Source organism: Monodelphis domestica, chromosome 5, assembly GCF_027887165.1.
Source record: "Monodelphis domestica isolate mMonDom1 chromosome 5, mMonDom1.pri, whole genome shotgun sequence".
Lineage (NCBI taxonomy): Eukaryota > Metazoa > Chordata > Mammalia > Didelphimorphia > Didelphidae > Monodelphis > Monodelphis domestica.
This window is the reverse complement of record NC_077231.1, coordinates 112,845,803-112,873,276: the sequence shown is the minus strand read 5'-3', so window position 1 is coordinate 112,873,276 and position 27,474 is coordinate 112,845,803. Positions and strand designations below refer to the sequence as shown.

The following is a 27,474-nucleotide window of genomic DNA, read 5'->3' as shown; positions in this document are numbered from 1 at the left end:
TACAAAAATAGACATATAAGGCAGAAAAATTGGATTTAAAGTCAGAGGACCTAGGTTTGAAAGATGGTTCTAATGCCTTTTACCTATATGACCTTAGGCAAGTCCCTATAGTCTCTAACTTAAGTTTCATCATCTATTTAATTAGGAAGTTAAATTAAGTTAGCTCCCTGACTTCTTCTAACTGTAAATTCTATAATTCTATGAAGTTATAGTCTAGTAAAGTGAATTGAGTTGTCTAAAGTCACATGGTAAAGGAGCTGAGAATAGAAGGGATTTTGACTAGATAACCTGTAACCCTAAAACTTATAAATCCAGTTTTCCCGAATATATGTTCTTTTCATTTTACCATATTGCTGCCCAAATTGACATACAGGAAGACTACTCCTTATAATAAGAATGTGTTTTTAGAACTAGGTCAGATATCTCTTTTTTAAGGGAGCCTTTAGGAAAATGATGAAGTTATTTTTCAGTGATATTTTTATTGTATTCTCCTCTAATAGGGGGATGAATCAGATGACAATTTGAATAAGTTCCTTGGCCATAGAGGACATGGGTTTGAAACTCGATTTTATTACCTTTTACCTGCATAACCTCAGGCAATATACCCTAACTATACCCTATGGACAAACAGTAGAGAGGTGGAGGGGGTGGATCTAGAAGTGTGGAATGTCATAGATGCTGCTGGACATAATCACCATGATAGTTTTACTTAACATTTTTCTTTATGGTGGAGTGTATATTGGAAAATGATTGTGATGAAAATCATGCAAAAGTGAGTCATAAAACTTTTTTAAAAAACTGAAGTCAAGGTGCATTGAATGTGGCAGATATAAAGAGAATTTTTAAAAAATTAAACATAACGTTCTGACAGAAAATGACTAAAAGTAATTTTTGAATCTGTTGTCTATGAAGTTAGGTCACTATTTTGTTAGTGCAAATATCAAAATCAGTATCAAATTAAAAAAAAAACAACAACCTGCCAAGAAATGTATGTAGTTGGGACAGGTATAACCTACCTATCTTAAAATGGGAAATGGATAAAATAACAGACATCAACATAGATTATTACAGGTTCCTATGGAAATTTAACTGATAGAAATCAGAAATCAATCAGCACAATGATGAGGTAAAAAGAGCCTAGAAACCACCTTATATACTTATATACACTCAAATACTTACTTGCCAAGTGGAGAAATATGGCAGCCAATTAGTTTTTAATTTTTTTTTTATAAAATCTTATGAGTAAGTCAGCTGGGTGGTTTAATGGATAGGCCTAGAGACAGGAGATCCTGTGTTCAAATCTGGATTCAGACACTACCTAGCTGTGTGACTCTGGGCAAATCACTTGATCCCAGGAAAGTTCTCTCTGCTATTCAGCATGGCTGTTAATTATTTGGGTGGCGACACACATAGTATGCTTATCAATTTTGTAAATTATGTGAAACTGGAAGGTAATAAAACATTTCAGCAGATTAGAATATTAAACCAATATAATAAGAGTAGGTTTGATAGTGATAAATGTAGGATCCTTCACTTGGGTTAAGAAGATAAAATTTACAAGGATGATATCGAGATGAAATGACTAAACAGAAATTTATTTTCTTAAAAAGATGAGAGATTTTTAGTGCATTTCAGATTCAATAAGAGTAAAAAATAGAATATGATGGCCAAAAAAAAATATGGGATCTCAGGTTGTATTAAGAAATTTATAATGCCTTGAACAACTGAGTGGCATGATGGAGTGCCAAACCTTGAGTTTAATTCTAGTCTCAAACACTTATCAGTAGTGTGACTCTAAGCAAGTTCCTTAACCACTGCCTGCCTTGGGTTCCCCAATTATAAAATGGACATAAAAATTATGGGTTTTTTTGGTTATTTTCTTATGGTAGTAATGCATTAGAGAAGTTTCTCAATCAAGAACATCTTTGACTAGATTATCTCTGAGATACCTTCTAATTTTGAGATTCCAGTCTATTTAAATCTTGTTCTTTAAAGAATTTCACTCTTCCAAATGAGGACACCTGTTGTTACAGACCCATTAAAATTCTTATTCAAGGCATGCTGTAGAAGGAATCATGTTTTATACTGTTTTAAAGAACTGAATTTGTAATTGGGGACCTGAATTCAAATTCTGGTGCTGTCATTTATTGGTTATATGGCTGTGGACAAATCACTTCATCTCTCTGGGCCTTAGTTTCCTCATTTGTAAAATTAGTGGGTGTAGGGGAATAGGTGGGCTAGATGATCTCTATGGTCCTCCACATCTTTAACAATTTATTACTCTATAACTCTATCAAATCTGTGCTGTATTGTATTGCACCAAGGAATAGAGAAGTTTCATTTGTTTAGAGGGAAATCCCCTCTCTCACTCAAACTTCTACCCTACATTGGGAATGTTGATGGAAGTATAGAGAAAGGAATTAATCACTTCGGATAGCCATTTGTTTAGCTATAGCAGCTAGTTTATTACTGAGGGATATTGCTCCTATGTGGGAGAGAGTGATTATGATATTAATACTTTGTAGCACTTTATTATTTTTTCTCAAAGACCTTTTATTCATATTATCTCATTTGATCCTTATAACAACCATGCCAAATAGGCTGGTGTATTGCTATACCTGTTGTCCAGGAGAAGAATCTGATATCCAAAACTTAAGAGAACAAATATAAAAAACAACCTAATTAGGCCAAATATATGAAAAGGAGGACCATGCTAGAGGAATGTACCTATAACATATGAGAGCATTGAGAGACTGATCTGAAGGAGGGGAGATACTAAAAACATAGAAAAGGAAATTAAAAACCTTATTAATTCCTTTAAAAAGTGACCAAGAGAACATCAATAACTATTGCCTTTATGTCTACCATCTATTTGAAAACTTCATGAGAGTCTTCTATACACCAATTGAAAGAATTCTTGATGAGGGTATTAGTAGAAAACAAGTCAGTTTTTGCAAGTGTATTCCACAGTGGACAACATCTTAACCAACTTACAAATAATTGAACATTGGAGGGAATATAATGTCCAGTTGTGCTTGTCATTTCTTTAAAAAAATATTTTTATTGATGTCTTTTTCTTGGTTTCTTTCATTCTAAACCATACACAGGCATATAACACACACACTCAATTTCTCACTCTTCTAGGGCAGATGGAGGCTTCTAACTCCCTAAAAAAAATTTTTTTTACCTTTCCCAAGGAACCATTCCTATTTAACCCTACTTACTTATGATCCCCTCAGGATCAAAGATTTAGAGTTGGAAGGGATCTTAAAGTTCATTTGGACCAAACATTTTAAGGAAGAGAAATTCTCCCCCTCCTCTAGAGAGCCATCCATTATACAAAGATTTTCTTTAAAAAAAAAAAAGGAGGTGAAGAAGAGAAAAAAAGAAGTGAAACTGATGAATGCATTAAAATAAATCCAACAATATAGTTAATCTTCCATATCTGTGAACCTCCAAAGGAGTGAGGAAGGATGTCTTCTTTGAACCTAAACTTACTCTTTTTTGTTTTGCAACATTCATTTTCAATTATTTTGTGGTTTTCTTTCCATTTGCATTGTTAAAGTCATTATGTATATTGTTTCTTGATTATTCTTACTTCACATTGCATTATTTCATGTAAGCATTTTTATGCTTCTCTGTATTTGTCATATTTGTTGTTTCTTGTAGCAAAATATATTCCATTACATTCATGTACTGTAATTTGTCTAGCCATTCTACAATTAAAACATCTATTTTATTTATAATTTTTTTACCACAAAATATTCTATAAACATTTTGATACATTTGGAGCATTTCTTTTTAACAATGGTTAAGATCCTTATGGTATATACCTAGCAATGGAATCTCTGAGTCAAAATGTATGAACATTTTAGCCACTTTATTTACATAATTCCAAATTGCCTTCCAGAATGGTTGTACTAATTCACAACTCAACCAACAATGTATTAGTGTACCTTTCTTTCCATAATACCTTCAATACTGCCTCATCCTATACTTTGTCATCTTTGACAATTTTCTCCGTATGAAGTAAAACTTCAAGGTTGTTTTGTTGTGCATTTCTCTTATTAATAATTTGGAGTATTTTTTCACATGGTTTCTCATCATTTTCAATTCTTTTGAGAATTGTTTCTCACCACTGGCAAATGGCTTTTGGCCTTATATTTTTCTGTTAGCTATATGTCTGTATGTCTTGGATACCAAACCCTTATCTGATACATTTGGTACAAAGATTTTTATTCCATTCTACCACTTCTCTTCTTATCCTCAATGTATTAATTTTTCTTATTGTTCATTGGAACAAAATACTATTATATAGGCTCTTTTACAGCAAGATGTCTCCAGTCTTTACATCTAGATCATCCAGGAGTCCTTAGAAGACATATCATTAGAAATAACCCTTTTAAATTATCCTCCTATAATTTAACATTAGGTGAGGAATAAAAATGGGAGATGTAGGCTTGCCAAATTTATCCACCATTATGATGAGGTCTAGCACAGAGTCTGGGTCAAAGAGAAATTTCCTATAAATGACAAGGTCTTCTAGATGCTCCTATTTGTGTATGACATTTTGTCAACTATATAAATCACCAAGACATTGCAGAACCTCCTGGAAGAGATCTGTAATCATTCAAAGGAATTTGATCCACATGAATACACAGAAAAGACCAAATTGATACAAAATGTTGTTCATATTTCAGCATATATTTGAATGGACACTCAAGGGAATACAGTTGTTCAATCATTTTCAGGTGTGTCCAACTCTTCATTGTCTTATTTAGAGTTTTCTTGGCAGACATACTAGAGTGGGTTGACATTTCCTTCTCCAGCTCATTTTACAGATGAGGAAACTAAGGCAAGAGAAGGTTAAGTGGTTTGCTCAGGGTCACACAGCCAGTAAATGTCTGAGGCCAGATCTGAACTCAGGAAGAGGAGACTTTCTGACTCTGGGTCTGGTACTTTGTTCACTGTGCCACCTAACTGCCTGTAGCATGTGTGCTGAGACAGATAATACATATGGCAATGAATTAGGTCCAGAGTTGAAAAAGAGGAGAGTGGACAGGATAGCTTTGAAGAAATTTTAATGCTTTTTTATTGACTCTAAGCTTCTTATGAAAGCAAAAGCCCATTTTTCAACCAACATTCTATAGCAGTAAAACATGGAATGTCGTTGCCTCCAAAGGACTAAAAATGAACATAACACAGAGGGTAAAGAAAAGGTACACCATGGATGTGAAGAGGTTGCGACATACAACTAATAAGGAACTCAAAAGAAGAAGACTAAAGGATCTTATCAAGGAATTGTATGATGGGAAGAGAAGATGAGCTACATGATCAGATATTAGGAGATATTAGGAGAAACCAAGGGAGAATATATCCCTTGAGACAAGCTTTTAGAAAAACATGGTCATGAGGCATAAAAGAGGGTCAGGAATAGATGAGCATGATCTGAATCAGTGAGGAGAATTCCTGGTTTGATGAGATCACAGAACTATTTGAGGATTTGAATATTTCTATGTGCTAGGCAATGTGTGAAGCATTAGGTGGACAAATGCAAAAAGTGAGAGATTCTCTACTTTTAAAAGCAGGTCAAGATGTCAAGAATATCTTTAAGGACCAAGTTCTGCCAATTGACATGGTGCATTTTTATTTTTATTCATAAGGCAAAGAAAATAGAAAGAGGATGAACATTTTAATTTCAAAGTAAAAGCGTATTAAGATTTTTGTGTGTGTGTCAATCGACAGGCCGAGGCCTCCTAGTGTTAAGGAGATTATATTCAAATGGAGAAGGATGATATATTTAGAGGAATGATGATCAAGGTGCAGTTTGGTCAGCGAAGTCAAAAGGATGGTGAATGAATTCAAAGGGCAATTAATTACATGTCCTTTTCCAGAGGAAATGTTACTATTCAGTTACTGGGTTAATAGTAAGAGGTGGAAAGGGATAGTGGATACCCAGGGCAGCAGGGCATATAGTAAGATAGCTAAATGGGATATGAAGCCAAGTGTACCTTAACCTCTGTGGCCCTCAGGCTCTTCCATAAAATAAAGATGACTTTCCAACTCTAAATCCATGATCCTGTGTGATCACAAATAAGTGGGGTAAATCAGGAAAGCTTTCTTGGAGGAGGTAAAAGAAATTAAAGGAAGTTTGAATAATTGTCTTTTGCCTTAAATGAGTGAATTGAGAGTGAAATGAGAGAAACTAAGGTGTGGGTGCACATATGTATGTGGGTGGTTTGGAAAGAAAAAGACAAAGGCATCAGACAAGTAGACAGACAGACAAAAAAAGCAAGGAAGAAGCTGAAAACAAATGAGTGCCCTTCCCATGTTCTTCTTGTAGGCAGTCTGATAGTACATTTGAAGAGCACATTGGACTAAAAGATTGGAGTTCAAAATCTGATTTTGCTACTTCTTGAATAATTGTGGGCAAATCACTTCATCTCTGAGCTTTAGTTTCCCTGTTGGTAATGGTTCAGTTAGGTGGTGCAATGGATAGAGTGCTGGACCTGAAGTCAGGAAAACCCAAGTTCAAATCTAGCCTCAGAAACTCACTAGCAATTTAATGATAGACGAGTCATTTAACCTCTGTCTGCCTTCTTGTCTATAAAATGGGAGGAATGATAGATAGCACCTACCTTTCAGAGTTGCTGAGAGGATCATATAAGGATGCATAAAGTTCTTCATAACCTAAAAATATCATGTAAACATGAGCACCCATAATTATGGACAAGTGCTACATGACCTTGAATAAATTATTGCTTCTCTGGTCCTCATTTCTTTATCTACAAAATGAAGAGATTGTTGTAGATAATGACCTCTAAGGTTCTAACTTTGACAGGGAACTGATTTGGGTTTCCTTCTATTTGAAGGAAAAGGATGATTTTCTTCTTCCTGATCTTTCCTATTTTGACTATTTTAATTTTTATCATGGTAATCCTTGCTCATCTTGTCCACTGCAGTGCAGCATGGCACACATGGTCACCTCTTGTCAAATGTGCAACTATTTTTACCACGGTGCTGAGAGATGCTGGGGGCAGTGACTAAATATAGATCAATTAAATTACAAGTGGGATAGTCTTCCTTGACTCAATTAGCTTGACAAAGGTTGAAAGCATTAATCATTCTCTTTTAGGTACTTCCTGTTTTGGTCTTGATAAGGTAGAAGGCTCCTGTTTTAGCTCTATTCCTTGGAGTCACAATCCTTTTCTTAATGGTTCCATCCTCTAGCAGAAGTATGAGCTGCTTCCTCCGGTCCTTTGGTTCTTAGGGAATCCACATCCTTTCTTGTTTTGTTCAACTCCCTACTTCAAGTTAAAACTACTCTTCTCAAGGTCACTTGAGCCCCTACTTACTATTCTCCTCTGGACTCTGCCCAAGGTACTAGCCTTTTGCTTTCAGTCTAGACACTCTATACTCTGCTCAGACCTGAGTCTGAGTTATGGATTAGCACTTACTGCATTCTCCCCTATTCCCCATTCTTTTAGGGTAGTAGAAGGAGTCACAAGGGCATAGATCTACACTTAGAAGGGACTGCATCCCAGCTGAAACCCTCCTCTGCCTCTGAAGCTGCCAATGATGCTTCCTTGCAGAGTTGCTGCTCCAAAATGTCATCTGCTTGGGTCATTCCCTCCACTTAGCTTACAAGCTACTTCTTCAATTGCTCAGCTATTTTCTTTGGTATGCTGCCAATTGCTGGTTCTTTATATATGACTCTCCACTGAGTCAAAGCTATTTGCTTTTTGTGTGTGTGTGGCTGAACTGCATTGGTTATGTAGCCTCTCCCTGACTTTTTTTCCCTGTGCTTCACCCATAGCCTTAAAGCTATTCCAGTTCTTTTGTGAATCAGCCCCACAGTTCTACTAGAAGAGTGTTAGGGTTTTCCTTTAATTGAACCAAATGGATCAAGTTCTCCTTAATGAGTGTGACAAATCAGTGTCCACACTGGAATGGAAGAGAAAACCTGCTCATAACTTACATATTCAAATGAGATTTATTAAAGCTATTCTTTATAACTGTCAGAAGCTTCCAGAGGGTCAGAGGTGGGGGTATAGGGGATGATGCTTCAAATCTCTAAAACTGTATCCAGTAGAACTTGTAGGGGGAGAGAGTAGCCACTACAATTATTCCTACAACTTTCTCCTTTTATACAGGAAAAGTCCCATCTCTGACATGAATTAATCAGTTTATCTCACTTCCCAGGGATCCAGGAAAGCATTTAGAGGGGGGAACAAAGTATTATATGTTATCTTTGCTATCATATCCACAATTTGGGCGCTTGGAGCATTGTAATCTGTTAGTGGGGAAAGGAGGGAGAAGGGGATACAAGGAGAACATCTGATTTATCCATAACTAACTTTATACTTGTTATTGAGTCATTTCAAGTCATATCTAACTCTTTGTGCCCCCTTTTGGGACTTTTCTTGGCAAAGATATTGAAATCATTTACTATTTCTTTCTCTAGCTCATTTTATAGATGAGGAAACTGAGGCAAACAGGACAAAGTCACATAGCTAATAAGCACCTAAAGCCAGATTTGAATTCAGGTAGATGAATCTTCCTGACTCCAGGTCTGGTACTTTATCCATTGTACCAACCTAGATGCCCCCAACATTGTACTTACTCTCTTGGAAATAGGATCCTTGGCTTTCAAGGTCTTGACTGGATCTTAAGAAACTTTCCTTGCATGGGATCATAACAAAGAAAAAGGGTGCCAAAGTTTATTCATGGGTCAGGTTATGATTTAACTTTCCATTCCCCTGTGCTACAGATGCTAAAGCCTGGTGTAGGCACAGTGTACAGGTTAACTTTCCACTCAGTATTTTATATATTAGTGTGTCGTGGATCTATTAGAAGACCAACAGCCTTCTTCTTGATGGCTAGAGTCACCCTCAAAGCCCAGACACTGTTCATTTTGTCAACTGCTTTATTTCTTTCCAGCAACCTCCTCAGTTCTGCCTGCTTTTTGAGTTGAAATCAGAAACTCCTATGAGAGCCATGTAAATTGCCTTGTAGCTGAATTCATATTATCTGTTGATTCTCTGCTATATTCTAGTTATTATGCAGCCTCTTCTCCATGGCAAGGAAGTAATTTTCTTTCTTTCTTTCTTTCTTTCTTTCTTTCTTTCTTTCTTTCTTTCTTTCTTTCTTTCTTTCTTTCTTTCTTTCTTTCTTTCTTTCTTTCTTTCTTTCTTTCTTTCTTTCTTTCTTTCTTTCTTTCTTTCTTTCTTTCTTTCTTTCTTTCTTTCTTTCTTTCTTTCTTTCTTTCTTTCTTTCTTCCTTCCTTCCTTCCTTCCTTCCTTCCTTCCTTCCTTCCTTCCTTCCTTCCTTCCTTCCTTCCTTCCTTCCTTCCTTCCTTCCTTCCTTTCTTTCTTTCTTTCTTTCTTTCTTTCTTTCTTTCTTTCTTTCTTTCTTTCTTTCTTTCTTTCTTTCTTTCTTTCTTTCTTTCTTTCTTTCTTTCTTTCTTTCTTTCTTTCTTTCTTTCTTTCTTTCTTTCTTTCTTTCTTTCTTTCTTTCTTTCTTTCTTTCGTATTGTTTAACTCATAGCCAGACTGGAAGAGTTAAGGAGTTGGACAGGAGGTCTTTCTCCTGTATTCTTGTGAACAACAAAGTTACTCTTCTTTCTACACATTCATTCAATCCCCAATGCCTGCCCTACATATCTCATCTACATTACTATACTCAATCACCCACAATTATTTATTATAATGTCTACCCTGTGTTATACACTCTCGGGTTCTTTATCAATTCATTGAGCTTTGGTTAGAGTTTTGTTTTAGAAGGGTAGACAGGGCACTGATAACCTTTGGGTGAGGAGTAATATATATGGTGAAAAGACCACTGGACTAGGAGCCAGGGTCTTGGGTTCTGATCTTGGTTCTTCCATTTAGTGGGAAGAGCACTATCAACCTAAGGTTGATTCGCACTTCTGTGTAACCTTAGGCAAACTCTCTTAACTCTTTTATTCTCATCTATGAATTGTGGGATAAATGATCTATAAAGCCCTTTTCATCTCTGAAATTTTGTGATTCTGCAAACTAGTTGCATGACCTTGGACAAACTATTCCATCACTGTATGTCTGACTTTTCTAATCTGTAAAATGTCAGACAAGATGAATTCTGAGTTTTTTCTTCTCTGACATTCTATGACTCCTAAGAGCTAAATCCTGTCCTGTAATCATTTTCATCCACTGGGTTAAAAAGACAGGGCTAGGTAGAGTTTAGTATTCTTTAGAAACAAAAATTTGTTCTGTTATTCTGTGATTCCTTTCCTCTTGATGTCTGGAGGAACCTTGCCAGAATCTAGGTGAATTGAACTCAGGAGAAATATTCGCAATATTTCTGATTTAACATGGCTTGTCCCATGACAAGAAAGGTGACTGAACATTGATCCAGATGGGGATTCCAGGACTATCCCTACTTTTCTATGGGGGCCCCAAAAATATTGATACATGGCCAAAGCATCATGGAAACATGCTTCATCTGCTTGGTGCTGCTCCTCTGGTTTCATTCCTGCTCTAAACCTCACTTCCCATTTTAATGAAAGAGGAAAACAGTAATGTTGGCCATATAACTTCTGCCCTGCCATGACAAGATGTATTGGGAAAACAAAGAATATGGATAAAAACTCTTGGAGAGAAGATGTGGGGAAATAATAGTAGTTCATATTTAGATGGTTCCAAGGATAGCTAATCCAATAGCATACAAGGAAATAAAGGTTCAGAGAAATTATTTACTTAAAGCCATGCACTTAATAAATGCCACAAGTGAAGAGTAAGACCAGGTCTTCTGATTCTTGTCAGACAGCAAGGTGGTGCAATGGACAGAGCTTGGAGTTAGAAGGACTTAATTTCAAATCTGGTCTTACATTTTTTTCCTACCTTGGCAAATCACTTAATTCCTGTTTGTCTCTATTTCCTTCTCTTTTAAATGGGGATAATAATAGTACCTGCCTCCTCCTAGGATTATTTGTGAAGATCAAAGGAAATCAAATAAAAATTGGTTAGCATAGTGCTTGGAACATGAGTAAGTACTTTATAAAATTCGCTATTATTATTATTATTACTGCCTGACAAGGACGTTACTAATGGGGGGGGGGTAATTTGTGAGTACTTGTCAAAAAAAAAGAGAGTGAGAGAGATAACTTTAGCAATAGAGCTAAGGAAATCATCTTGGGAGCCTAAAATATCTTATTCATTGGTTGATTGTAGAACTCTCCTTTCCTTTCTGCCATTTGAATAGGCATTTGGAATGACTGATCTCCCAAGACTGTTTTTTCTATACTTACACAAAATCCTACCAAGCTGAAAGTTTGCTCTAGAATTCTGAATAGTGTAAAATGGAATTTCGTCAACCTGGCAGCACCTTGTGAGCATCCCTTGTGAGTAGAGACCAGCATTAAGCTCTATTAGATAGATTCAAAAGAGGGCTTCCTCCTATCTGGGCCATATATTAAAAGGAAATGACTGGAGCCCAGAAGGGTTGATGCTAATTATTCCTTGTCAATGGAAGTGTTGAAGAAGAAGGTGTGTGGCTATATGCTATTCATGTAGTAGTGGGGATTCATCTATTTGCAATCTTTCTGGTTGCTCCAAACTCACAATATTAGAGGATCTGAGAGTTGGGAGATCATTTAATCCAAGCTAAATACAAACAAGAATTTCCTCCAATGCCTAGCCACCAAGTAGTACTTCAGTTTTTCTTGAAGACCATTCATCAACTAAATTCCAAAGGGGCCCATTTCATTTTGGAGAGCCTTGAATTCATTTTTTCTTTCATCAAACCAAAACCTTCTCCTCAACAACTCTTTGGCCCTCACAAATTGCAATTAGTTCCGCCCTCTACAGTCCAGTAGAAAAATCCTAACACTTCTTTGAAATGTATCATAAGTACTTGGTGATAACTATTATCTCTGTTTTCCCTTCCCAAGTTTTCTCTAGGTTATACAGCATTACTCCCTTCAATTATGTTGATTGATACATCAATTGATACATCAATTCAATTCTCCCTTTGTGTGGGAGGATCTTGTGGCCTTTCACTATCCCAGTCACAACCCCCCACCTCACCCCAGACACTTGTCAGCTTATCAATACTTTCTAGACTATATTACTCATTTTGGGGGGGGGGGAGGAGTCAAGATGGTGGCTTAGAGATAGCAACAGCTCTGGCAAATCCTTTCTCACCAATCAAAAACACAATGCTTCGAGGGGACTGAAAACCAAATCTAACAATAGGACAGAACTAAGGAACCCTCCTCCTGGACCCAACTTAAATGGTACACCCCCCAAAAAAGCCTTAATTCAAGAACACAAGGGTTTAAGGGGAGTATTCAGCAGTGACTGGAATCTCTGGGCAGGCAAGGGTGCTAGTCTAGAGGGAGTACCTTACTGGCACAGCTGTGCCAGTCTCAGGATGTTGAACATAGGCACATAGAGGTAGCTGGAGAAGTGCAGATCAGGAAGCCTAGACACAGCCAAGACACCCCATCTTGACCCCCCACCCACTCAAGGTTTTGACCTCAGGGCACAGTCAGCTTTGCAGATCAACTTTTCTCTGACTCAATCTCATCAATAGGGCAGTTAAGAAGCCTTCAGAGGGAAGGGAAGCTCAAGCTCCAACACCCCTCCCCCACAGACTGAGCTGAGAGCCTTGCTGACTAAGCTCCAAGGGGCAAAGGCAGCAACAAACTACAGGCAACAACTTTGGTAACAGGGCAGAAAGCCCAGCTCCTTTTCATCTTCTGCTGTCAGCTGGGGGAGATTTGACTAACCTATTAGAACAGAGAAGAAGCCCCCTCAGGACAGAATAGCCCAAACCCACAGATCCAGCACATAATGAGAGAAGCAAGACTACAGGCAACTACAGGGGGGAAAGAAGGGGAAAATATGAGTAAATAACAGAAAAAGAAAATTACAATTGACAGCTTCTATCCAGGCAATGAACAAAGAGCAAATGTAAGAGAGAAGGATCAAGGAACACCAAGTAAAAACACAGAAACTCCAGCAAATTGGATACAGGCTATGGAAGAACTCAAAATACAATTCAAAAAACAATTAAGAGAGGCTGAAGACAACTGAGAAAAGATCTTAAAAAGGAAGATAATTCATCTGGAAACAGAGGCACTTGATCTAAAATGAGAAAAGTGTCTTGAAAACCAAAATTAACGAGATTGAAAATGAGGCAAAGAAGATCAGAAGGAGAAGGAAGACCAAAACGTCAGAGATGAAATTCAGTCTTTAAAAACTGGAATCCAACAACTAGAAGCAAACAACTTCACAAGGCAACAGGAAACTATAAAAAAAATCAAAAGAATGAAAACATTGAGGAAAATGTGAAATACCTCATCCACAAAACAGAATATCTAGAAAACAAGTCCAGGAGAGACAACTTAAGAATCATTGGAATACCAGAAGATCATGACAAAAGAAAAACCCTGGACATCATTCTATAGGAAATTATCTAAGAAAACTGCCCCGACATTCTAGAGCAAGAGGGAAAAGTGGAGATTGAATGAATCCACAAATCACCTCCTGTACTTAACTCTCAATTGACAACACCCAGGAATGTTATAGCCAAATTCAAGAACTACCAGAGCAAGGAAAAAATATTACAACCTGCTAAGAAGAAGCCATTCAGATACCATGGAACTACAGTTAAGATAACATAGGAGCTGGCTGCATCTACACTGAAGGACCAAAAGGAATGGAATATGATATTCTGGAAAGCAAGGGAAATAGTTCTACAACCAAGAATCAACTACCCAGAAAAACTGACTATATTCTTGCAGGGGAAAGTATGATCATTTAGGCTATATGACTCAGAACTGAACACAATACTCCAAATATCATCTAATCAGGAAAGAGACCCTGGTACTGGTGTAGCCTCAAATTGCATAAGTATGTTTTGCTGCCATATCATATGGCTGACTCATTGAGCTTGCAGTCCACTAAACCCCTAGATATTTTTTTCAGACAAACTACTATCTAGTAATGCATTTCCCATCTGACATAAGCAAAGTTAATTTTTGAATCCAATTTTAAGGCTCCACAATGATCCCTATCAAATTTCATATTATTAGGTTGATTCACCTGAATATTATAGTCTATCTCAATATTTTGGTGATTTGGACTTTGACATCTAACATTGTTAGGTATCCATATCAACTTTGTTTCATCCAGAATTTTAAAATTAATTAATTAATTTGTTTGTTACCTTAAAATTCCTAGATATCTCTCTCCCTCTCTCCCCTCCTCATACTAGAGAGGCATCATTTGACAAAAAGATATGTGTATAAACAAAATTTTATCTTGCTTATTTCTATTTACAAACTCTTTCTCTGGAGGGGTATATACACAAATTGTTTTTCAGACAATATTTCTGTTGTTCTATATGATGTTCTCTCATAATATCTGTGTCTTTGTCCTAAGCCATGATGTATAAAAAATTATCAGCCAAAGACCAAGATGAGACCCCTAAAACCTTTCACTGAACAAACACCTCTTTCCAAGTTATGTGGAACCATAAATGATAACTCTTTGGGTCTTGCCAGTCAACCTGCCATCATTTAACCTTGCTCTTATGCTATCCAAATCAAACCTCTCCATCTTTTCTGCAAGAATAGGTAGTATGAGGGGTTAGCTGGGTGGTTCAGTGGATTGAGAGTCAGGCCTAGAGACAGGAGGTCCTAGGTTCAAATCTGGCCTCAGACACTTCCCAGCTGTGTGACCCTGGACAAGTCATTTAACCCCCATTGCCTAGCCCTTACCACTCTTCTGCCTTGGAGCCAATACACAGTATTAACTCTAAGATGGAAAGTAAGGGGTTAAAAAAAAAGAATAGGTAGTATGAGACATTTTGCCTTTGTCAAATGCATTGCTAAGATCTAGTAAAACTAAACCTACAACATTCCTTTCCCCTAGAAATCTAGTAATTCTATCCAAAAAAGTAAATAATGATAGCTGAGCATTATCTGTTCTTGATAAAGTTTTCCTTTTCTAGATCTCCAGTAACTATCCCTTAATAATGGGTTTTAGAATTTTGCCAAGAATCTAAGTCATAATCATTGACCTATAGTTTATCGACTCCATTCTCTTTGAAAACTGTATCAACATTTGCCCTTTTCCAGTTCTTTGGTACCTCTACAATTCTTTATAATCTTTCAAAGTTTCCTGACAATAGCTCAGGAATCACAGAAGCCTACTTACTCCAGGACCATAGCTCTATCCACTGTGCCATCTAGCTGTCTATCTAGAATAGGGGAGTGATATGATCACAGTGGCATGTTAGGAAGATTATCTCAACAAGCAATATGAAAAGAAAAAGGAGAAGGGGAAGAACAAGGTGGTTGCAGTAGGGATTTAGAGAAAGGATTGGACGTGAGCAATATTATGGAGAAGGAATGAACCAGATGTGGAAACCGATTGAATTGAAGGAAAGAATAAAAATGAGTCTGGGGTTACAAATCTGGAATGGCAGAATGGTGATACCATTAATAGAAATAAACCTATGGGTGTTGAGGGGGGAAGATGAGTTCAATTTCAGACATATTGAGTTTGAGGTGCTGCTGGGACATTTGGGTAGCCAGTTTATGATGGAGAACTTTAACTGTAAGGAGCAATTGGAGGTAGGAATGCAAATTTGGGAGTCATCTGCGCAAGGCAATAATTGAAGGCAACAATTGAAGGCACAGGAGCAGAATAGATCAACCAAGGAAGAAAGTGTAGAATAAGTCTGATGTGGAGCCCTTATAGGCTTGCCTTCCTCACTCAGGCTAGATTGTGAGGAAACTTGAGAACTCTATGTGCCTGATTGAAGAAGGAGTAGGAAAACCATAGATCTGTGTAAAATAGATATAGTTCCTAGGAAAGGTTAAATGGATGCCTGGCCCTAAATGAAAAGCAAAGTAGTAGTAACTGCTATATGGGGAATGTGCTTTCTGGCAATAAAATGTAGAATTTCAAATGAGTTTTAAGGTAGTGGGATTTTATCCGAATAGATGGCCCTCTTTCTGGAATTCTGAGGACCTTGGGTAGAGCACAAGTTTTTGCTGGTGTAATTAGAAATCGCTTATTGGAAATTCAGAGCCTGTTCTTCCTTTGCCTAAATGTAAATGTAAATGGAGATACATTGCTACCTCAGCTACTAGGGGACTGCTACTTAGTCCCCAAGGCTCTGTGGGAACAGATCTGTACCTTCCACTGGCAGTTGTACACTTACTTGTGTCTACCTTACCTCTTTCTCTTCCATGTTTTGGCTTCTGAAACTTTCTCCCGCTCAGTCTCACTCCTCGAACTTCTCCCCAGGCAGTGACAAAGCAGATTGGGATTCACAAAGTGCCCTGAACACTTAAGGTTGTTGTGGCAGTCATGAAACATTGGTTCTTGTTTCTGCTCTGCAAATGCCTTAGACGAGGCATTTCCCCTTGGGCTATATGCCCTTCTCTTAAAATAGGGGTATTGGACCAGAAGAATTATAAGTTCCCTCCCTGCAAGGCAGGAACCCTGGACTTCAAGTGAAGAGATCTGGGTTTGAATCCCAACTTCAGCTCTTGCTAGCTGCAGATAAATCGCTTAATCTGTATAAACCTTTTTCTTCCTCCCTAAAGTGGATATAACAATAAATGTACTCCCTATCCTGTACCATTGGTATGAAGAAAACACTGGGAAATCTTAAAGCGTTGTATGACTGTGAGTTATTAGGATGATTTTCACTATATTTTGGGGCTTCTCCCTTTGATTAGTGAAAAAAGGAAAGATATGACCCAAGGCTAGGGGAGGGTCCATTTGTCTGGGAGAAGAAAAGGTTCTAGAATAAAAAAGAACTGCTTTCTATTTCAGCTGAGCAACTAGGTGGTGTGGTGGAGTCAGCTAAGCCTGGAGTCAGGAAGACTTATCTTCCTGAGTTCAAATCTGACTTCACACCCTTATTAGCTTTATGGCCCTGGACAAGCTACTTAACTTGCCTCATTTTCCTTATCTGTAAAATGAGCAGGAGAAGGAAATGGCAACAAAAAAAATGGCCCAAAAAAATGGGGTCATGAAGTCAGACACAACTGAATAACAGCAAATCTCAATTTTGCCACTGGTGGCCTTGGTCACTTACCCAGGGCTCCTTCCTCTCAATCCAGCCTGACATTTACTCTATCACCTCACCCCTTCACGTGGAGAATTCATTCTCCTTCTGACTATCCCAAGGGTGGTCATGTCTCATCATTATTTATATCTGGATTTTCAACTTGCAATGCAACATTCCAGAAATGCATATGTGTGTATGATTGTATGTAGATGGGATTATAGGCCCACAGCTGAGAATACTCTAGTTTCTAGAGACAGTGTCAGGGTGATGATAGGTCACATTTCATGATCAATTTAAGGCTTACAAAATACTTTCCTTACAAACTACCTCTGTAGAAACTGATACAAGTATTATTATTCCTATTTTACATATGAGGCAACTGACTTTCAGAGATGTTAATGACTCTTCTAAGGTCTCACAGTTAGGAAATGGCAGAAGGAAAGTCAAATCTAAGTCTACTAATGGAAGTTCCATTGTATGCAAGTTATTGCATGCTTTATGAGAAAGAATAAGTAGATGGGAAGGCCACTAGAGGCTGAGGTCAGCAGGGTTACTCGCCTCACTCTGTCCTAGACCAGTGGTGATGACTGTGTACAAAAATGCCTGTGTATAATGATTGTATGGGTGGGATTTGTGGGGTCCTCCAGTGCAAACCAGAGCTCTGACTGGCCTCTTTCTCCTATCTGCAGGAATGAGACTGTACTACACCAATTCTGCTGTCCAGCTGCTGATGCCGAACAAAAGCCTGCATCTTCAGACCTGGCCTCCCAAAGGTGGGAATTTGGATAGTTGTCTCTTTCTCTGACCATGTTTGGGGATTTCTTTGGGCCTTTCCTGTTTTCTTTCCTACCTGATTGAACCTTTCATTTCACTCTTGTATTCCTTCCTTCTGATCAATTTTCATAAAATTCCTTATTTCCCCCTCTTTTCTTCCCTTTCTTTTCAAGTCACTTAGCCTCTGTCTGCCTCAGTTCCTCAAATGAGGGTTATTAACAGTATCTACCTCATGAGGTTGTTGTGAGGATCAAATGAGATAATATTTGTAAAGCTCTTAGTCCTGTGCTTTGTAAATGCCTGTTCTTTCCTCTCTTCCTTGATCCTTGGGGGATTGGAGCATCTTACCCCCTTTCACTCTAAAAATTCCATATAGAATGCAATAATTTTTCAAATTTGAATTTATTGAAAACCAACTTTATTTCATTGTAAAGAATTTTATATCTATTGAGAGAATTGGAAATATCCTGGAGGGTTTTGAAAAACCAAGTATACGGAATTGTGGTCCTCTACCTTTGCTCCCAAAGAGGGGAAGCAGCAAGATCTTGGAGGAGAATTAATAAAGTCTAAATTGGGCCTTCTTCCTTAGGGAAGAATGTATACTTATGTTCCATTTTCCAAGAGGACCTGACATCTTCTCCTTTTGTTCCCTTAATATGAATGCATATGCCACTCATCATTCTATTCCTTCTTTCCTAATTTTTCCGTTCCTTGGAGAAAGAATAGAATCTGGTAAGGAACACTAATCTAAGCTCTCATCTTATAGCACCTTTGGTGTTTCTGTCTCAATTGGGATTTAGAATGTGAAGGGAGTATCTAGTTTGAACCCTTCATTTTACAGATGAGGAGTCGAGGCCCAGAGAATAAAGTGATTTGCCCACGATCACAGTTAGCAAATAGAAGAGCTGGGATTTGAACTCATATCCTTTGATTCAAAATTCTATGCTCTTTCCACTACTGTATTTTGTTTTTTTTCATATTGCTTCCTCTGTCCCACTCCTGCATCACATAACCTTCTGACACTCCTTCAGTTTCATGCTGTCCCACTACCCCCCATCCCTGAAAGCCTCTTCCTGTTCCTCCCTAGCCTAGATATGGTGGGTAAAGAGCAGGTCATCCCAGTGGTACTTTTGGCCAGAGGTGGGAATGTGATTGACTTCAAACTCCAGAGAATACAGGTAACCAATTTGGGTTGGGGAGGCTACAGAATGAGACTTTTTCTTGGAGGTGGGGCTTTTTCATGGGATCTGGGGCCTTCAATATATTAGGAGATCCTTGCCCCATGATTTGGGATGTGTTAGTGAGAAATCTACCATCTTGGTTCCCATGAAGACTGCCATTTGCTTTTCACCTTGAGGGGATATAAGCTAGGTTTGGGGCCTCTTAAGAGGGAAGTGTTTTTCTTTGGTTTGATGTTGGTTTTGTCTGGGGCCTAAAAGCCCCCCCCCCCTTCCCTCCTCTCTCCCCCTAACCTAGTGAAGGGTGCTATGACTTGTCCCCAGGTTGGTCCAGGGCTCTGACTCTCTATCCATTTCTGTTTCCAGGCTTCTCCTAGATCCTGTTGTCTTGTCTGTGTGTTTGTCTGGCTTGTGATTTTCCACAGTGTCTGTCTCTGTCTATATGTGTTGTCAGGCACACTGATTCTCTGGGAGGATCCTGTCTCTTTGTTATCTTGTCTTGCTGTCTCAGAGAATCTATATTAGTCTGTTTGCTTCTTGACTTCTCAGAGAGATTCTACTTTAGTATAATGATAATGTCTTCCGTAAGATTTGTATCCTCCTCTACCCCTTAAATCCCATGTCCCTGGAATGGGGTATGGGATGCCCTTAAGTCTCCTCTTCAACCAGAGGAGGCTATCCTTGGGGAAAAGTCCAAGAAATGATGGACTATTAGCTTCTCTTAACCCTTTCCTTCCCGATACCCTGTGTTTGGCATAAGAGAAGGAGCCAGGGCCAGAAACCTAGCAGAAGAGCTAACTAACATCAAGTGGGTTGGACATAAAACTCCTAATGGCTTCTCAGAGTAAAGTCTCTTTGGAAATCTATCTGATTCCTTCTACATTAATCAGGCTTCAGGCACAGTAAAGCCTCTCATTGCTATCTCTAGGATAAGCCACTTGGGCATCCTAGTGACTCAGTAAGGAGTGCAGAATAAATTAATCGGATCTCAACATGGTCTCCTTGATGGTTCTAGGTAGGCTAAGGTAATTGGGTCTCAGCTTTTGGCCAGTCAGATCTCTTGGCCTGATCAGATTATAGAAAAAGATAATGACATTTCTCCCAGCTTATGTTCCCAGGAAGAAGGGAGGCCAGAGAGCTCTGGGAGAATAGGAGTAGATCCAATCTCTCAGCTCTATTTGCGATCCTGTGCTTGGCTCTCTGTTTTTAATGAGGGCAGCCTTCATGAATACTGTGACTTTATCCTGTGTGACTGGTTTTAACCAATTGGACAGTGTGGGGGAAAGCTGTCAGAGCTGGCTTGTATTATCTCTTCCATCCCACCCCCTAAACGTGGGGCTAAGCGGAGTATCTTTAATTAAGCTATCTGGGTACTGCTTGTCACCCTAAGCCGATTACTTGGTCCTGGGATTAATCAAATGTGTAAAAGGAGGAACAACTCATGTTTTAGCCAGCTGACGACCCGGCCCTGGTGGTCCAGCTGCCATTCTTTAGGGATCCAGGAGAAGCCTTTCCAGACCAGCTCCTAGGAGAAAAGTTTGATGTTTGTGAAGGAGAGCTTGGGGAAAAGGATGTATTTTTCTCCACAGGGCAGAATGAGGGGCTAGAAGGGAATAGTATTGGTTCTTTTTTGGTAGTCAGTAAGCAGAGAAAGAACTCAAATGAGTGGGAAGGGAAAGAAATCACAAAGGGGCCCAGGGCAATGGGAAACAGTTTGCAGGCATCCTCAGAACATGTGAGGCCAATCCTTCCTGTGGCAGACCACTAGGGAGAGTTTGGGGGGGGGGAGGGCAGCGACCTCTTCTGTTGTCTCTGCCCCTTGGAAAAGTGCAGAGAGGTAGACCACTTGGCCAGGATCTCAGTGGGTAATTTAGTCACAGCAACACCTCATCGCGGGGTTGAGTGGGGCTGGGCTCTGATAATGGCACTCCATCCACTGTCCTATTATCTGGACTCAGGGCGAGAGAAAGAACTCTGCCTCTAGATGGGCTGACCCAAGGCTGACTCGTCCCTCCCCATCTCCTTTTCCCCAGCTAATGGAGGGACTATATTCTGGGGAGCTGAATAGGCCAGTAATTGCAGTCCTACTTTCCATCCCTCTGGCTCCCCTCCCCACTCTTCATTCCCAATTTCTCCGTGACATGCCAAACAATGACCCAGGAGCTGGCCAGGTGCCTCTCAGCAGCGAACAGAATTGCAGTCCATTTGTCTCCGTGGGTGGCAATGGGGCCCCCGATGAGGGAGATTGGTTTCTATTAGAGTAATGAGAAGAGAGCTGCTGCTGGGATGAAGCCAGCGGCAGCAGCTGCTTTTCTGGAAAGGGAGGCTCCATGCCTCAGGGGGTCTCTCCAGCTTCCTGAGAGGGGCTTCGGAGCCAGGAAAGGAAAGGTGCTGCTAAGAGAAGCCCCCGGGGAATTTGGAGCAAGGCTTGGGCAGCTTCTGCAGCGCTTCAACCTCAGAGCCCCGAGCAAGCATGCTAGAGCAATGCATTTCTCCTTGACCTTCATTCCCCAGAATGCTCCCTTCCCATCAATCCCCAGCATCCACATCCATATCCTAGAAGCTGGGAACTTGTCCTCTGCAGGGTTCAAGAGAAATCTGTGCAGCCATTTAAGAATTTCCCAACTGTGGCCAATCTTTCTATTCTCCCCAAACCTAGCAACACAAAATTTAAGTTCCAGCCGTTTAAATAAATAAGGGAAATGTGTGTGTGTAAAATATTTATATATATAAGCCAGAGCCCTGTGCTATCAAAGTGCTCCGCTAGGTACTGCATAGCCAGAGCTAATGAATAGTCCCTAACTCAAGGAAGTCACATTCTATATGGAAACAGCTGAGCAAATACAAGAAGATCTGAGAAGAAAAAGAATGCTAAGCAAGAAGTAGGGAGCCCCCCAAAAGAGAAGCCCTGAAGGGAATCGAAGATTCTTAGAGGCACGAGCGTTGAGGGACTGAGCACATGGGCATTGGGGAAAGATCATGCAAAGCCCTGAAATGGGAGCTAGAAGCTAGAGTTCAGGGAACTACAAGCAGGACAGTTTGGCTGCACTAAGGAGTATCTAAAGGGATAGGGACTAGAGCTGTGATTTAGTGAGTGTGGCTGAGGAATCTCTCTCTTTGAAGGTCAACATCTTTTCTGCATCTTTAAGTCTTAGAGAGCAGCCTAGAGCACTGAGAAGTGACTTACCCAAAGTCACACAGCCAGTTTGTATCCAGGTTGGGACTTGATCTCAGGCCTTCCTGGTTTTTGAAGTTGTCTCAAAATGTAAATGGCAAGTGGTAGCTAGGTGGCTCAGTGGCTAGAGAGCCAGGTCTAGCAATGGGAGGTTCAAATGTGGCCTCAGACACTTCCTAGCCAAGTGACCCTGGGCAAATCATTTAACCCTTATTGCCTAGCCCTAACTGCTCTTCTACTGTGGCACCAATATACAGGATTGAGTCTAAGATGGAGGTAAGGGTTTGTTTTTTAATGTAAATCAAAGTAACTCAAAACAAGTCTAAAATGGTAGGCAGAAGCATATTGTGAACAGCTTTAAATGCCAGGCTGAGGAGTTGTTTCTTCTTCTTATATTCTCTTAGAGACAATAGGGAACCACTGATGTTTAGTTTATGGTACTTCACTTGGTGTCTGGAGCCACTTCATCTTTAGCCATCACTTGCTCTTTGTTCTACTATGGCCAGAGAAAATGGAGATAAATATATCTGGGAGGGATTACTGTCCCAAGGAGGCAGCTGGACTAGGGCTCCTGGGTCACCCAGTGTTAGTTAGTGCTGGGTGGCAGGGGGTGGGGGTGGGGGGTTAGGAATGATCTCCTGGCTAGGTCTGGGCAGAGCAAAGGCTTCCTCTTCTCTGCTCGTCCCTGAGTGGGGTGGCTGATATCAGGACTGAGGCATGATCAATACAGCCTGGCCAGTGTTTACTCAGCGATTATGGAGCAATTAAATTCTCAATCAATACAGTTTAAACTTCAAGCAGCCAAGTTCTCCAGGCCTCCTGTGCCTGCTCCATTAGTCACAGCCCTGGCTTACCAGCTGCTGGGAGCCTCTGGCTTGGAGCTGGGTGTGTGTGGCAGTTCTCTTTCTTCTCGTCCTTCCCTGCTGTTCAATGCTTAGCAGGGAGGGGGCTTTCTATTAAGCAGGTTGGATAAATTCCCAAGATTCTACTGGGCAAATTACAGGGGCTCAGGCCCATGCAGCAGCTCCAGCTTGCCTGTAGTCCATGGAAACTTGTCCATTCCATCCCACTTCAGTTCTTGGCTTCTCTTGCCACTGTCCCTGGGAGAGTCCTCATGTAAAGACCAAGGAATGAAGGGATGAGGTCAAAGGGAATGTTTTCTTATTCCCATTGGTGAGACTCCATTTCTTAAAATCCAGGACAAATAGCTATTAAGTAAGTAGGGGCTAATAATAGCTAAGGCTTATGGAGTTCTTTAAAGCTTGTAAAATACCCTCCATATAATTTCATTTGAACTTCATAACAAACCTAGGAGAAGAGCCTTAACTTTTTCAATGAGGAAAATGGTGCTGGATGTGTGATTTGCTTGGAGTCACATTTTAGCTAGTGTCTGAGGCAATATTCAGAAGTGCTTCTTGACGAATGTCCAGTGCTCAATGTAAACCGAGGCCACGTAACTAACACCTTGTTCACCTAGTTTGGAAAAAATCTATACATTAATATATATTCATCTCTTTTTTAGAACTTGTTTCTTTTCTCTCAGTCTTTTTGCCACAATCATTTAATCCCACCAGTGTTTCTGGCCATTCTGCAAGTGAGAGAAGGTTGTTTTGTTTCTTTTTTTACTTCAGTTCTAGAGACTTCTCTTCCTTTACTATTCCTTGCTTAAGGACATCTCATGAACAGTAATGAAGGTCCTTCTAGTTTTTAACAAAGCTGCTCTGCTGTTTACAGTTTCAACACATATAAGCAATATTTTAAGACAACGAGTTTGCTGGCATTTTGATGAAAAAGACCCCAACAAGGTGGTTTTGAAGACTCTGACATCATTTAATTTAAATTACTTTAGGAGGCAACAAATACAAGAAAGACATTTTTAAGACATTTTTTTTTTACAGCTTGTAATGATTACCTACAAAATTCTGGTTAACACTTCAAGGGTACAATGCATGGTGTATCACTGAAAGTGAGTACTGCTCTGTGCCTCCTGAGTGCTGAAAGAAATTGGGAGGTGGTAGACTTTGGGTAACAAGGTCAAGAGAAGGAAAATGCAGTTTGGATTTTCTGAGATGTGATTTCCTCACCATTTCACCCTTGACTTCTGTCTCAAAGTAGGGCATTGGCAGATGTACAAGGGTTTGACAAGGGTTTTTTTGGGTTTGTTTACTTTCTGGGAAGTATGGGCTGAAAAAACTATTGCTTAGAGATATACCAGTAACAACAACCACAAAAAGAAGTTTTAACTTACTTCATTGGAAATAGAAAATACAGTTTTATGTGTCAGAAAGAGGGATTTAGACACAAAAATATCTGTTTCAGGATTTAGAAGCCTTTGGATGTGTTGCTCACCGAGGTTCATTAGTTTCTTTGTGTGGTGATTAAAAAAATAAGATCAAAAAGTAACTGTCTAGAATAACTTGGAGTATAGTGCATTTTTGTAGTGAGGAGAATGGATTAAATTACCTTAGTAGTTCTGTGTTTTCATGAGTTTTGCATATGTTTGCCTATTTCCTACATTTGTACCCTTGTCTCTTGTGTTATTCTGAATGATCTTTGTGGGGAGAAGAAGGAATGATGGCTCTAACTAAGGGCATTCATGCCAACATGGAATTGGGGGTGTACAAGGTAATGAGAAATGATGGCACTAGAACATTAGAATTAAGTTGGGTGACTAGAGGTTGTGGGAATGAAACAGACAGGAGAATGGCAGTTATGTCCAAAGGAGGGAGACTAGAAGGTCAGTATGAGAATGGATTTATCAATTGCCCTCCTCTTACTCTCACAAGCTTTCAAGAAAGCAGGTCAGCTGTTCCCAGAGAAAAGACACCTGGTTAGCCATTCTATCTTATTCTCCCTAAGTACCTAGAGGGGAGCAAACTCCCTAGTGACAGATGCCAAGAAAGAATTTGGTCCAGACCCAAGACAATTAGAGTGATTGCAAAGAGAACTGAAACACCAAGGACCTAGAACAGACAAGAATAGGTTAAGTGTCAAGGGACCAGACTAAGTCAAAGTGAAGTTGATGGAATTGGCCTGGTATGAATCCCACTAGCCTCAGGGACTTTTAGGGGTAGGATGACCCCTCCCTACCCCCATTCACCAGCAGAAACTAGTAACTTGAATAAGAAGCACATGGCAAGTGTCCACTGTTTGCCAAGGTGAACCTGAGAAAGGAGTTCTTGGACCTCCCAGTTTCTAGTTCCTGTGTCAGTCTTTTGGAAGACAGGTAAAACAAGTGAGCTCCTGAAAGTACTTTCATCATATGGGGATTTCCCTGAGGGAAATCTCTCCAAGAGGCTGAGTTTAAGAATTCCCAAGATTCTGAAAGTTCTTTATTTGGAGAGTTGAACATTGGCTTCCGAATGGAAGATTGCTTTAACAATGTACTCTTTAGAGGAGGAAAGGGAACCTCAAAGAACTGTCTTACACTTGAAAGACTAAAGCTCTGCTATATGGGGAGAGAGGGGACAAGAGATCTGGACCTTGCCAACCCTGCTATTGCTATGAGTTGCTCAGACAGTTCAGGCCCAAGGCTAATGCAAAGCATTTCTTTCGCAGTCCCCCAAAGTGACTTTACTTTTGGGGGAGTCTAATGAACACTTTGTTTCCATATTTGTTCATGGGCAAGTTATTTCCATCTTCCACCTTTTCTATGATATGTGAAATAAAGGCAACCCCACATCTATGCCTGTAAGGAAGGAAGTTGGGGACCCATTTCCTTACATTTGGGGAACTTAGACACAAGCTCTGTTCAGAAGGTTTCTGCTAGAGTATTCCAAGGTTGGTAGGGATGCAAGAGAGAGCCAAGGAGAGACTCCTGGGGAAGGAGTCATCCTTAAGTATAAATACAGTGTGTGTGAACTAAATTTCTGGTGGAGCCAATCTCTGGGCCATAGGAGTACCAGCTAGGACATGTTCGGATGTGAGGACTAAGTATGAGCTCTAAAAGATTTTTAAAGTCAATATTATTAGAGTTGAAAGCAGCCTAATCTGACTGACGTTTCTGAAGTATATTTAAGTACAGGGAGAGAAGATTTCTAGGCTTAGACTTGGGCTAAGGGAAAAAATATAATTCCATGGAACTCAATAGAGTTTCAGAGCTCATCTGGGGGCCCTGACACAGCAAGCACGAAAGGACCCAGTTGTTTACACCTTGCCTAGGGTTTGCCTTGGCATCAGCCTCTCTTGGTGGGAGGGGCTAGTAGAAAAGGCAGATTTTCAGCTGCTCAAAAACTCCATTCGTATCATAGAAGAACACTGGTTTTAAAAAGCCCAGTATTCAAAAGAGAAAGATTCTGGGAACAGAGGGACTAATTTGGGGAAGACATCAAAGAAGCGATAGGCCTAGATGAATGCCATCCTATCAGAGTGTAATAGACTCTAAGAAAAGATTTCCAGGCATTGCAGCTAGAGAGAAATTATTTCACCTGGCACTGGGCTTCACAGAGAAGGATTAAAAGCAGTAAGGGCCATTTTTATGGGTGAAATCTTCTTGCCAGAAGGAGGTGAGGCCAGCAACTCTAATGAGAGGAAGAGGGAGAGGAAGCTCTATGGTATATAACAGTTTATCCCAGAGTTAGAAAAATTTGGGGAACAGAGATTGTCTCTGCCCTTTTTCTAGATAGGTAGCCTGGGCTAGAGTCTTAGACATCTTTTCTCATGGTCAATATCTTGTAATAATCAGCAGTCTTGATGGAAGTCCAGATCCTTGAATTCTCATGATGAGGGTTCATTTTGAGATAATTCCCAAGTTTAGATCTGCTCAGGAAATTCCCATTTTCATGCTAAAATCCTGGATTCCAGGATACTCAGACTTGGGGTTATTAGAGTGACAACCCTTCGGAACTCTTACCAAATGGCCATAAAATTTCTCTTCTCATGGCTGCCATGTTACACCACAACCTCTCCAAGGCTGATGCCAAGAACTCAACTTTGTACAAGATCTTTTCTCAGACTTTGTGGATGAGACAATGCCTATATTTGCCATGTGCTTCTGCTCCATTCATTAATGGCTCCTAGGGTTTGAGTTCCTCCATTCCCCATCTGCTTTACTTTGAAAATCCTTACAGAAGAAAGACAGAAGGGAAGAAGGAAGGAAAGAGCTTAAATGCTCTCTTCTTAGATCAGCAAAAAAGGGATGACTCCTTCAAAACAGTCTGTCTTACAACAACAGAGCCAGTTAATCTTGAGGACAGTTCCAGTGACTTAGACTTAATTAGATGTCTTTAGTACTCCCGACAAGATGCCACTGGGTATGCCACTCTCTCAATAGGG

The 27,474-nt window shown here is 39.8% G+C and overlaps 1 protein-coding gene across 5 annotated transcripts in view; it reads left to right on the top strand.

Moving 5' to 3' along the window:
• IQSEC3 (IQ motif and Sec7 domain ArfGEF 3) overlaps positions 1–27,474 on the top strand; it is a 227,602-nt gene that overhangs the window by 108,475 nt on the left and 91,653 nt on the right. For all 5 annotated transcript variants that reach the window (XM_056799107.1, XM_056799104.1, XM_056799103.1 and 2 more), the window contains exon 2: positions 17,763–17,846. Coding sequence is in view for 4 of the 5 variants with exons in the window: in XM_056799104.1 (XP_056655082.1) it covers positions 17,763–17,846 (84 nt within the window). In the remaining variant the exon portion in view is untranslated. The remainder of the gene's footprint in view (positions 1–17,762; positions 17,847–27,474) is intronic.